We start from the raw sequence: 13,065 nt of genomic DNA on the forward strand, positions 1-13,065 counted from the left end.
GGATTTTCGCAGGCGCGGCGCTCGAAGGCCATAGCGAGGGGTTGTTTCGAGCAGCTTCAGAGTTACGTCGGCTGGAGTAGATTAAGGAACAGTCGACTGCGATCACCTGCTAATAAACGATAGAAGGTAGGATTCTGATTTGCTGAAAAGCTTTTCCATATTCTTTGCATGTTAGTTGAGATTTTAAATTAGTTTTTTTGTTAATTCAATAAAAAAGTGATTTTAAGTAAATGTAACATAAATAATAAAAAAATATGAAGATATCTTCTTGCTAATCCTATTTGTGAATCTTAATTTCAATCTATTAAGATTAACTTGAAAGTTGTAATCAATTTTATTTAGTTTTTAATAGAGACCATATATTCTTTTTTTTTTGCTACAGAATAAATATAATTTTAATTTTGTTCTCATTATTTAGATTGAAAGATATGAGAGTTACATAAAAATATAGCAAAATTTATAAATTTAAATGTTATGTAACGCAAAAATATAAAATGTTACTCTGATCACAGTTAAAATTTTAGTATTCCTATAAAAATAATAAAAATTTAAGCTTCAGCAAAGTAATTTATTTTTCATTAAAACTTTCTATCTATTTTATGTCGATTTCACCTCAGGGAAAACTCTTCATTTCGCACAATCTGAGAAGATCATGTTCTAAAAATAAAGGTCTTTGCGTTGGAAAAGTGCCGGCCTAACGAGGCAATTTCGTCGATATTGATTGATTTTTGTGCTGTGTGTAAAAATGAGAAGTAGCTGTGCTGATGTGACGACCTTTCTTCTCTCCACCCACGGCTGCAGGGTCCTCAAGTTCCCTCCTTTTGGCCACGTATTTTGTATGGCTGGTTGACAACTCTCTCTCACCCACTTTTCCCTTGGCGCCGACCCGTCAACCACACCGTCCACACACACAAACTTGCACACTAATAAATTAATAATTCAACTTTGGCTCGGAAAAGTTTCTAATTCATCAGTTTGCATTTTAATGGGTCGAAAATTTAATTATTTGCATTATTTTATCACATGAAATACTTCAAAATAAGACTAACAAGCGAAACTTTTATTCAAACTTTTCAACAGGAAAAGATGGGACGCATTTGGATCAGCCTTTTGCTTACTATTTTACACATTGGACATACATTTTCATCAGAAAGGTAAGTGGATTTTGTATTTTTTTTTAAGATAAAAATAAGATTCTCCGTAATCATTGATCTAACCTAAATTATGCCGTAATTAATTAAAAATGAAGTAAATTTGAACTTTTAAATTTTGTGTTTATTTACAAAAATAGTTTTTAATTTGACTTACAAAACGATCTCACTGCAAATTTGAGCAGAACTTTAAGTTTCAAGTTGGAGGCTGTGATTAATTATCCGTTCAAAACTTTGCTAATTCACATTCAAAACTTTCTTAATGAATATATCTGTTAACAATAAAGGCAGACCGAGCGAAAGAGCCACAAGTGCGCTTACTTTGACCGGAATGAAGGATTTTTATTTTCCTCATTCGCATAAATTACTTTTTTAAGTGTGTCGTTTTAAAATGAATAAAGAGAAGCGCTTCTCATTAAAATCACCGAAACTCAACGTTGCTTAATGAGGTCTGCTCAAAACACTGAAAGAAAGAAATCTCAAGTGGCTGCTGATCAAAAGCGGGGCGAAATAAAATCCATCTCGGAACTAATGAGATGTATCTCTTCTTGATTCTTATTTTTAGCCTCAATCTGACGAGAATCTTGGCCTCGGTGGTCGACGCCAAGCCAACCCTTTCGCCACCCACGACGACCGGCACTAGCAGGAGTCGCGCGCCCAGAGAAAAGCCAATTACGCTCAGCGATATTTTGCCAGACGACCCCTCGCTTTACGATAAAATGGCACCACCCAAAGTTGAAGGTGCAAATTTCTGTTATGTAATAATATTTCACCAAAATTTTATAGAAAAATCTGGTGGACGGGGAAGTCATTTAATTTATTCAATCAATTAGGCATTTCTCCAATTTGTGCAAAAAATGCAAATATTTAGTAATAAATTTTCCATAAATCCAAAAAAATTTTACAATATATATCAACAAATTCCATTTAGAGTATTTAATAAGAAAATTGTTTCAGATCGGCCAACAATAGTCAGATTCCACGTCACTGTGATGAGTTTAGACTCCATAGACGAAAGCTCAATGGTAAGCATTCATACTTTTTATTTTTCTTAACTTAAATTTAAATATTAAATTAATATTTTAAAAGTGGACAAAACTATCCATCGGAAGGGCCTAATTTCCATAACTTAAAACACAAATTTACTTTCATTTGAAAATTACATTTTTGTTAATAAACAATTTAACTCTCAGGATTTTTTTTACCTTTTGTGCATCTCAATTTTTTCCATAATTTATATAATTTGGTTTTCATTTTTATAATTCGACAAAACGAATTCTTATTAATTCTTTGCCTTTTTGCATAAATTCCTGTTGTATTTATTTGAAATAAATCACTGTGGCCAGAGCAAAGGCAGTGGTTTTGCATGATATTAAATTATTCAGTTTCCGCAAACCTCAACCCCGTTTCGCTTATGAGCAAAATCCACGGGGAACGCCGTCCTACCTAGGCTAGATTGCTTCTGACGTGTTATTAGCAATGCTCTCTGTACGAATGCAATTAGAACAAAGTACGTACAGTAATCTGAAGCACCCTCTCAATTATGGACACGTAGCGCTGCAGTAAATAATTAACGCGCTCTTACAAGATTTCATCTAGGTCAAGGAGGTTTTGACTGCAGAATTTAAATAATTTAAATATTTGTTTCTATAATAATTTATTTTTATATGACGACGACTTTCTTATTTTATTATTTTCGTTGACTTGTGGCAAGTTAAAAATAATTAATTCCTCAATGCTAATTTAATAAAATTTTGATTAAATTTTTAAATTCGTCTTGCCGTTCTCGAATTACAGACGTTCGTGGCCGACGTGTTTTTCGCGCAGAGCTGGGAGGACTATCGGCTGCAGCTGCCGGAGAACATGACCGGCGGCTACCGCCTGCTGCCCGTCAGTTGGCTCAACGAGGTCTGGCGACCGGACTCGTTTTTCAAAAACGCCAAAAAGGTCACTTTCCAAGAGATGACCATTCCCAACCACTACGTCTGGATCTACAACGACAGCACCATCCTCTACATGGTCAAGTGCGTATTTTATTGTGAAAAACAATTTTTTATCTTCTAATTTTTTAATTAAATATATCAGTTTTTTATATTTCTTATTATTATCAACAGAGTTTTGATCAAAACATTATATGGAGATCAAAAACGCTCCAATTAAAGAAACTGTCAATTTTGATGGTAAAAACGTTATTTTTTTTTCTTATAAATTTAATGAGTCGTTTTGAAAACTACTTTAAATTTCAGGCTGAATTTGCTGCTTTCGTGTGCTATGAATTTCAAAACGTATCCGCACGACACGCAGAGTTGCGCTTTAAAAATAGAAAGCTGTGAGTTATAAATTTTTTCCTCATTAATTATTCTATAAATTCGTTTTTTGTTTTTAAGTATCGCACACAACGGACGACTTAGTGTTTCTGTGGGACTCGCAAATCCCGTTGGTGGTCGACAGAATCGAGCTGCCGCAACTCGACCTGGTGAAAAACGAAACCGGTGATTGCACCCAGGTCTATTCAACGGGTACGATTTTATTTTTATTCCAATGCTCATTGTCATTCAAATTATTTGCAAAATCAAAAAATTAGTTCAAATTGTCACATTTTTATCTAGATTAATTAAATGTAATAAATTTTAACTGATATGAACCGTGACATTCCAATTCCAAGAGAAAGAATTGGAATAAAATTTAAGCCAAGCAAAAGTTTTTACATCCATAATCGGGAGTTTACAAATTTATTCCTGGGGGTAAAAGTGAAATAGAATTTTATTCAATGGAATGAGGTTAAAATGGAATTTTTTTACTCAGTATTTTATAATTTTTTAATAAATTTCTTTTAATCAGGCAACTTCACGTGTCTCGAGGTGATTTTTACGCTGAAACGGCGCCTGGGTTACTACCTGTTCCACACTTACATCCCCACTTGTCTGATTGTGATAATGTCCTGGATCTCGTTCTGGATCAAACCGGAAGCGGTTCCTGCCAGGGTCACCCTCGGAGTGACCTCACTCCTCACCCTCTCCACGCAACACGCAAACTCACAAAAGTCTCTTCCGCCCGTTTCATATATAAAGGTACACAATATTCAATGTTATATAATTTTTTTTAAGTAATATTTTTTATTTTTTAAAAAATGCTGGAATTAAAATTTATTTAATACATAGTAGTATTAACAGTTTCCACATTATATATAAATTAAATTTTTAAAGAAAACTGCCAAGCTAAGTTCCAGAAATTCTAGTAAATTTCATGAAAATGATACTTTTTTCATAGCTAAATTTAGACCGGTCTGAAAATAAATCAAATTATATGCATGAAAGAAGGGGTGAACAACTTGCTCTGCGGTTAACATGTCCACTCGAGTCTCGGAATTTGCATTCGGGCGGGTGTCCTAACCTGTTTCTGCGCGCCTCGAATTCTTGTTGAGCTAAAGTTAGCCTCGGTATCGGCGGTGATCGGCGTCGCGAGTGGCTGCTGCCGGGCTAGGACACATCATGCCCTCCCAAATGCTTAGCTCAGCACTTGTTCCGAAGGGAGAGTGCCCGGCGCGCACCCCACAAGCACCCTTGATAAAAGCAGATCATCTCCGCGTGTGCACAATAAAAAGACTCAATTACCACAGGCATTGCGTGCGCCAAACTCGCGAAATATTAATAATCACCCTCAGACTTGGAAAGTCCACTAAATTCATCTTTTCACGATCCTTTATTCTTTTAAGTTTATTTCTTTCGATCTCTCGGCAAATTAAACAATTTTCACTCGGACCGATAAAATTTGTTATTTTTTCGTAGCTCAATGTAAATTTCATTTAAAATTTTATAGCATTCAAGAACTGGCAACTTTGCTTGCGTTTTTTTTCACAGACTTGAATCATGAATTTTAAATGGTTATAAATGTTTATGATACCTTTTGTTTTTTTTTCTAGTAAATTTTCTTTTACTTTTCTGCTCATTTTAAAACTTAAATACTCAAAATATTTAAATTCTAGTCTACAAAAAATAAATTTGGAATATTTTTCACTTTCTCTTGAGAAGCCTCAACAAAAAGATATAAACAAAAATTACGAAAATTTAATAAAAATATTCATCTCTTACCTTTGGTCAGGCGATTGACGTCTTCATGTCGACGTGCACCATCTTCGTGTTTTTCTCGCTGATGGAGTACGCGTTGATCAACGTGATCCTCGGTGACTTTGTCGACTCGGACCAGTCGATGCTCAAACGTAGCTTCCGCTCCATGACCAAACGCTTCAGCACCAGGTTGCGCAGGTCTAAAAACAAGACGAGAAAGGGCAGCAACGTCAGCAGAGTAAATATTAACTCATTTTATAATAATATTTTGAATAATATCTATTAATTCATTTTTATTTCATCAAACTAATTTATTTAAAAATTAAATTTAAATATTTTTTAATCTTAAAATGTAATTTATTTTACAATGATATTAATTTTTTCACCCCATTTAAATTAATTTCTTTATAATTTCAATTTAATTTATTTCCTTCATTAATTTTAATAATTTATTAAATTTTCAATTTAATTAAAAATATCAATGAATTTAATTTTATTAGTATTATTTTTCATTCAATTAATTTTATATCCCCATTTAAGACATTTTTTTAAAAATTTTTATAAATATAAATACAATATATTTTAATCCCTTAATTAATTGTCATAATTTTTAATTTTATTCATTTTTCAAAAATTTAAAATTTTTGTTTGGTTATTAATGAATTTAAGTTTTCAAACAAATTTTTCATACAAATTTAAGTCTGATTTTATAATTTCAATTTCCTTAACAGATTTTAATGATTTGGAAATTTAAAAAAATCCAAATTCTATTTTTTTTTTAATTTTCATTTGAATATTTGCAGATGTCCGACGGTGGACAGTCGGCCTCGGAACTAGAGGACGCGGAGGCTGTGGTGGCCGCGACGGCGGCCGCCAACTCGGCCAAGTACCGCCTCCGGACGGACCACCAGACGTGCAGACGCCGCGCCATCCTCGTCGACCAAGTGTCCAGAATCCTCTTTCCCTTTTTGTTCAGCGTTTTCAACGCCGCTTATTGGATCATCTACATTTTCATTTATGTAGACGAGCCTCTGCAGTTTTGAACTGTTTTCCTTTTTAAATAGAATTAAAACTTTGAAATTTGATACAAGATTGAATTAGGGCTGGGAATAAAAAGCGACTCTTTTTTATTGTAACTTCAAAAAATATACATAATTTGATCTAATTCTTGCCACCTTTGAAATTAAAATTTTTAATTTTTTATACTTTTTGCATTCATAGAATATCAAATGTGGCTTTAAAATGTGCTAAACATTACCAACTAAAAAAAGCATTATTTTAATGCAAATTTATTTGTTAGCCCAAAATTCATAATTCCATGTACAAGAATTACATAAAAATTGTTCTTTTTACATGCAAAATAACAGACACACGTTTTTCTGAAATTGACCACATTTTTGAAAATTCTTTTGTCACTTTATTCCCAGAGATGAATTAATATTAAGATTCCGCGCACAAATGTGTAGAAAAACTGTATTACATACTAAATGCAAAATAATGTTTAATAATTATATAAGAAAAAGCAATTTTATGAATCAATCACGTTTTTTATGACGCGGTTCCATTTTAATTTTAAATAATTGTAATACTGACGTTTAAAAGCACAAGATTTAAATTATAAGAAATGTAGCAAATAAATGAAAATGTTACAAAAATAAAACCAAAAAATGAGTTTTACTTTGCATATTGTTATGGATATAAAAAAAATCATTGTAGCTTGAAAAGTTTAATGCAATTTTCTTGCATTAGTAAATTAATAATGTTGAAATGTAAGAAATCGAACGTGTACTTTAGTTTATTTAATTATGCATTTGCGTACATAAAGTAATACTAATAAAGTGCTTTTTCGGTATTTCAGAAAGAAAAAATATACATACCTGTAGGTTAAATTTTTAAAATGGAAAAAATTCGGCAAAATTGACGCGGTCTGAGTCTGGAAATTTCAAATTTTTAGGTCTGATGAGTGAAAATGGTAGACCAGACAGTCCTCAAATTTACATCAATTAATTTTCATGTTAATTTATTCTTAAAATACCCAACTATCGCCACGCTGCGATGGAGTGGTGGAATGTTCTGTAATTTTCACATTTTATCCAAATCATCGTTTATTAATTAGATCGACGGTGAGTTCATTTGTGCCAGCCAAAGGATTATATTGCTATAAAATAAATATTAACCTCAAATTTTCTCTTCGTTAGGCATTTTCTTAAGAAAGCGCTTCAAATACAATTAAATTTTGAGACGCAATCCTAATATGGCAAACTTTTATGTAATTCAAGTCTTCACAAAACATAACGAGTCATGGCAACATGAGAACCTGCAACCTGTGCTGTAAAGAAAAAAAACCGACGAAAACTGTAGAAAAATTCCCAATACCACGATATTTATGTGATTTGTACATAAATCTCTTGAATCATGCAAAACTAATATCAAAATTTCGCGGAAAATTAGGAAAATTATAATGGCTTCTTATGGTATTTCATAAAATCGGTACTCACAAAATGTCCTGCGTAACGTTTTTGCTGAAAATAACTTGCGTATATGTAATTAAGAATTAAGACTTGCCAGACATGATCGCTAAGTTTCTTTTTTAACAAACCTGCGGATGGATCGTCCTCTTCCTGCAGAAATCCACCTATTCCACCTTCAACTGCACGAGATACGGCTTTGTACATTGTCTTTCCGCAAAAACCACGAACAAAACTAACAAGATGAGAGAGATTGGAATGAAAGGAATTTCCAAGGCCGCAATTGGCCGCAATTCTGAGAAATCTCCTCTCTTTTTCTCCGCACGTGTGGATTGTGGATGCTGCCGCCATCTGTGGTGCAAAACGAAACTACGCTGACAGAAGTGACAGATGACGATCGGCGCGCGCATCAGACGGAAGGGAAGTGAAAACATGGCGGTGTAGTCTGGAGGGTTTGTGATCGCAGCAGCAGGGATGTGCTGAGAGGCACGGTTATGGTCTGTCCGCACCATTTTACGGCCGCCGAAACCAGTGCATGACCCGAGAATGCAAACCCAGGAGCAGGAAAAGCTGTCCAGCAGCACGCTGAAGGTAACCCGCGGCCACTTTTCCCCGATTCCCTCGGCCCCTCCGAAATCAGCGAATCGTTGTTTATGTCTGTCACCTTCAATGTTTTTTTCCAAAATGTGTACGCCCGATGAAGTTTCTTCGACTTTTGAAGCTGCTAAAACCTACTTGAAAGAATTTTATTGAATAATCCACAAAGTAAACGTTTTTACCGGATTTTTTTTAGTTGTATTGAAGAGATTTAGCAAATATATTGATTTGGTCCAACACTTGCAGAGGAACCCAAAAATGGACCTGAGCAGCACCGACTTGCTGAAGCTGCTGAGCCACCTGGAGGGCGAGCTGCAGGCCAGGGACGTTGCGATTGCCGTTCTGAAGGTGCGTAAAAACACTTGGATGAATATTTTTTTTTATAATCTTGAGGTTTTTCGTCAGTCGGAAAAGGTGAAGCAAATGCTCGTACAAAACCGCTTCCGGTCTCCAGCAGCCCAGTCGGAGCCGATGGCCGCCCTTCAGAGGGACAGCACGCAGGTCAAGGACTCGAGGGTGGACGAGACCCAAATCAGAGCCCTGGCGGACCGACAGGTTGCCTCCATCGAAAATCTCATCAGGCAAAACAGGAAAATGCAAATTCACATGGCCAAAATCCTCAAGGACGCCGAGGATAGACACAGAAAGGTAAAAACTTTGGTTATTTGTGCACTTACAGTAGCGAGCACCCTGTCTGATTTCTTCTCTTTTGCCTGAGTAAATTTAAGAAGAAAAGAAAAGTAGAATTGTGAAACGTTTTGAAATTTTCGTTTGAATGATGGGTGAATTTCAAATTATTAGGTGGTGCAGGAGTTGGAGGAGGAAAAGTGCAAACATGAGCATGACACGGCACAAGGGGATGATATCACTTATGGGTTAGAAAAGGACAGAACTCGATTGAAGCAGGTATATTTAGAATTTGGATATAGTTTATAAGTTCGATTCTCTTCGGACAGATTAAAAAACTAAAAATTTGAGGAGATTTATTAGAGGATTTAAAATTATCTCAATCTGTAGATTTAATTGTCTTTTCTGATTTCAAATTTCAATCCGTAGGAACTCGATATCGAAAGATTGGCGAAAAAGAAACTGGAAAAAGAACTGAAAAAAGCTTCGGAGCTGGCGGAAGAGGAGCGAGAAAAGCAGAAACAAATTGTTCTGATTTTACTGGAGGATCGGAAAAAAGCCATCATGAAGTACATTGAGGAGAGAAAACGGTCAGAAGATTTAGCACAAGTAAGTTTAACTTGATGACAAAAAGTTGGTGACTCACATATTTTGTAGATTCTAAGTGAGGAAAAGGGTCGAGTCGACTCTATGGCCGAAGGACTGGAGGAGGAGAGCAAAAAGGCTTTGCAGATGGAGGCCGAGCTCGAAAAGCACTTGGCCGAGTTTGACACCGAGCGGCAGCAATTGAAGGCAGCAGTAGCAAAAGAGGAGAAAAGGTAGAATTGTTCAAGTCAATGAAAGGTCATTTTAAAATAATTTTTTCGAACAGAGCCCGAGAGGCAGAAATCGAGTTGGAGGCCCTGAAGCGGAAGTACATGGACGGTGCTGCCGGCCAGTCGGCAACAATGAGGCCTCGACCTGGTGTTGCGCCTCAGCTGGTGCCCAAACCTGCCAATTTGACCGCAGCTGGTACTAATTCAGTTTATTCGTGATAACTTTTTCACAATGCTTTTTCATAGGCATGACAAGCAGCGTTGTCTCAAAAGTCGTCCAGCCGACTGCTACCGTTTCTAGTGTTCCTGTCTGCGCACCAAGTAATTAAACATTTTGATGTAAAGAGATGATCAGAATATTAATCCTTTGAATTTAGCTACAGGGATTGCAAGGTCCGTGTCTCCAGGCCAGACATTGCGACCTGCTGATGCAGCACAGCCAAACCAGGTATGCTATGTTTTTAGTAAAATATTAAGTAGATACTAAGAGTTCTTGTGTTGCTTAGATTGTATTAAGATTGAAAGATAAAACAATTTAATTTGTTGTCTTTTAACTATTTTACATAAAAATTAGGCTTTTCGTCGAAGGGTTTTTTTTATTTTTTTTTTTTTTATTGTTTGTTGTTTTATATTGCTTAAATTAATACTACTAGAAGAAAAATCCCATTTTGACTAAAAAAACTTGGTTTATGAGAATATTAGATATTTTAAAGAAGTTGTCGACTAATTGTAATTTAATGTTTCAGAACATCCCCACTAGTCCAAAGTTATCTCCTGTGACAAATTTGATGCCCTCAACCGCAACGGCTCCGGCCGTTAGCCCAGTAGCCAAAAAAGTTGCCCCAGTCGTACGCGGGACCCCTCCTCCGGTGCCGCCTAACAAGCCCGTCATTCCACCCAAGAAGCCAACCGACCTAGATCCTAAGACGAGCAAGGTCTGTCTCAAATTTTCCCCTTTTTTCTACAGCAGAAACTGACTTCCATTATTAAATTTCAGGTTCTGTCATGACTTCAGAACAGAAATTCCACAGCTCCGGACTGAACTTACTCATGTATGTAAAAGCGATTTGCGAAACATTTCCAAGTGCGGAAACTTCCACCTCCGATTGGGCACTACTTCCATAGGTATATTATTTGGATTCCAACTTTACTTTGACAAGAACACAGGGTGCATTTTCTCACATTCGATCAACCCTGCAGCTGATTTTACCTGCCACGTTTACTACCCCATCAGAGACATGTCGGAACTTTTTTTAGTTCGCAACTTTTCACGAAAGGTCTCGAAACAATTTTCACTGTTTGTGATACTGCATTTTTTAAATTAATTCTCTTTAAAAGAAGACATATCCAACTTTTTTATTGTATTGATTTACTTTTAGCTCAGAAGTTTAATCAAAGGGCAACTTTTCGCAATGGTCATAATTGCTACTTATTCCAAGAGTCATTTTAGTCCATTCAAAATGTTATGTAATGGAATAATTTTCCATTTAAAACTACTTATGGAATATGACGTGCAGAATTTTGATTTCCCAGAAAATTTGAGCTCCTGAACTTTCCAATTATTGACATTTATATTTTGTACATAACACTAAAAACCAGAATCTGCGTTTTTTTACGCCTGCTGCTCTTCTTATTTTCATAGTCATCTTTTACAGACACTTATGCTTGCCCTCTGTGTGAATAATTACTCTTTCGTATATAATTATTATTATTATAAATTATGTTCTGTGCAAAGAGAGATATTTATTCACTTTGTAGATAATTTTCCTACTTATACTCCTTGCATTATGATTAAAGATAGGAAGCTGCAAAATGTGTACCCCACATCACAAAATTTACTCGATTAGATGCAAAGTATTTACTGTTAACCATGATAATTGTAAATGTGAACAAAAAACTTGAGTCTTTGTTCTCGTTGCTCGAATGAGATTAATTAAACTTTAGTCGGTTTATTAAGTTAGATTTATCGAGCAGATTTTTACACTGAATGAAAAAAAACGGCAGCTCCGTGAGTTTTAGCCCTATTTGGCCAACATCGCAGCTTATATGATTGACGGGCCGTACCAGACAAAACTATATACACTGCAATGGACTTCCAAACTTAAATTATTGAATTAGGGCAGTCAAAAATTTCTACATGTTACTTTCCCCCGGCCATAAATGATCTTTCAATCATCTACGTAAGAAAGGAAATAAACAATATGTTTGTATAGGATAAATTATTTTATTTGTCGAATTGAATATTTTGTTTGGAACTCTATATTATTATTACGTCAAGACGTGTTCAATTCCAACCCCCTCAATAAAAAGCAAATTGCGACATTTGTAATAAAAAAAGTTTGGGTTTTTCTTTCTTAAAAATATTCAGTCTTGATTTAAGCTTCAATTGTGAACCTCCTGGCCATTCGATTGATAAAGTCGGGCCTCTCGGGCGCTGGAACCTTTTGGTACTTCCACATTATGTAGGTCGCAGCAGCATTGGCCGCCAAAAAAATCGCCCCGGCCAAAGCCACCGGCTGAACAAATCAATTTAAATTCTCCAAATTTTACTTGGGACTTTTGCACTTACCGCGGGGACTGCGTGAATGGGGTCTCCAGCTGAGCAGTTGGTGATGCTCAAAATGCAGATCACCACAACCAAAATCGCCGCCACCGAAGATAACACCACATCCTTCAGTTATTTCAAATCATTTAAATTCACTACTTTTATGTCTTTCTTACCAAGAGAGCCCAAAGGTCGAGATTTCTTTTGGCAATGGCGAGGAGAAAAACGGCGTAAAGAACTAACCAGATGAAAGTGATGGAGAACATCACCGCCGGGAATAAAATTTGGTCCCAGTCAGGTGAGTTCGGGCACCTGGATGAACTGACGTAAATTATCCCACTGACCAGGAAAATCACCTTAAGTTACAATAAAAATTTTAAAAAATGAACTAGAATTGGTATAAATTAAATTTTACAATAAGCAAGAATTTGAGCACTCCTGGAATGGAGATGATGTAACTCCCACTTGAAAAGCGCTTCCGTACTGTGGCACTGTTGTCCGACTGGCTGGACATGTATGAAGACACTCTGCTTGGCATCTCTTTATTTTTTAAATAAAATTTGTTGTTTAATTTTTTTAGTTTAGAATTTACCTGATTTTGGTGCCTTGAGATGTTGGAGTGACAAAGAATGTTGCCGTTAAGGCCGAGGATTTATTTTTTAATAGACAAGACAGCAATATGGACTTTGTTTGAAGAATTATATTGTAATCAATCTCTCGAGTTGGGCGTTTTTGACTAACTAGGAAAATCATTATTGCTTATCGCATGACATTTTCTGTGAAATCGATTTGCTG

General features: G+C 35.6%; 3 protein-coding genes across 4 annotated transcripts; 2 read left to right on the top strand and 1 right to left on the bottom strand.

Annotated features, from left to right (window-relative positions):
* Positions 1-85: 85 nt before the first annotated feature.
* Positions 86-6,261, top strand: LOC132204654 (glycine receptor subunit alpha-2-like). Its single transcript, XM_059633279.1, has 10 exons — positions 86-126; positions 1,081-1,154; positions 1,717-1,892; positions 2,109-2,176; positions 2,949-3,175; positions 3,398-3,480; positions 3,539-3,670; positions 3,993-4,222; positions 5,253-5,456; positions 6,022-6,261. The coding sequence occupies exons 2-10, from the start codon at positions 1,087-1,089 to the stop codon at positions 6,259-6,261; spliced, it is 1,428 nt and encodes a 475-aa protein (XP_059489262.1). The 5' UTR covers positions 86-126; positions 1,081-1,086.
* A 1,831-nt stretch (positions 6,262-8,092) lies between these two features.
* Positions 8,093-11,157, top strand: LOC132204734 (CTTNBP2 N-terminal-like protein). 2 transcript variants are annotated; one of them, XM_059633449.1, is made up of 11 exons: positions 8,094-8,277; positions 8,530-8,631; positions 8,689-8,931; positions 9,085-9,189; positions 9,340-9,519; positions 9,568-9,728; positions 9,782-9,921; positions 9,972-10,046; positions 10,103-10,173; positions 10,472-10,660; positions 10,723-11,157. In XM_059633449.1, exons 1-11 carry the CDS (start codon positions 8,233-8,235, stop codon positions 10,732-10,734), a joined length of 1,323 nt encoding a protein of 440 aa, XP_059489432.1. In that variant the 5' UTR covers positions 8,094-8,232; the 3' UTR covers positions 10,735-11,157. The 2 variants fall into 2 exon arrangements, with proteins under 2 accessions (XP_059489433.1, XP_059489432.1); XM_059633450.1 differs by lacking the exon at positions 9,085-9,189 and having other exon boundaries at positions 8,093-8,277.
* A 776-nt stretch (positions 11,158-11,933) lies between these two features.
* On the bottom strand, positions 11,934-13,023 carry LOC132204737 (uncharacterized). The gene is made up of 5 exons (XM_059633454.1): positions 12,863-13,023; positions 12,686-12,810; positions 12,447-12,626; positions 12,295-12,396; positions 11,934-12,241 (listed from the first exon to the last, which is right to left on the bottom strand). The coding sequence occupies exons 2-5, from the start codon at positions 12,806-12,808 to the stop codon at positions 12,101-12,103; spliced, it is 546 nt and encodes a 181-aa protein (XP_059489437.1). The 5' UTR covers positions 12,809-12,810; positions 12,863-13,023; the 3' UTR covers positions 11,934-12,100.
* Between the last annotated feature and the right edge of the window lie 42 nt (positions 13,024-13,065).

Source organism: Neocloeon triangulifer, unplaced genomic scaffold (genome assembly GCF_031216515.1).
Source record: "Neocloeon triangulifer isolate White Clay Creek 2 clone unplaced genomic scaffold, ASM3121651v1 ptg000022l, whole genome shotgun sequence".
NCBI lineage: Eukaryota > Metazoa > Arthropoda > Insecta > Ephemeroptera > Baetidae > Neocloeon > Neocloeon triangulifer.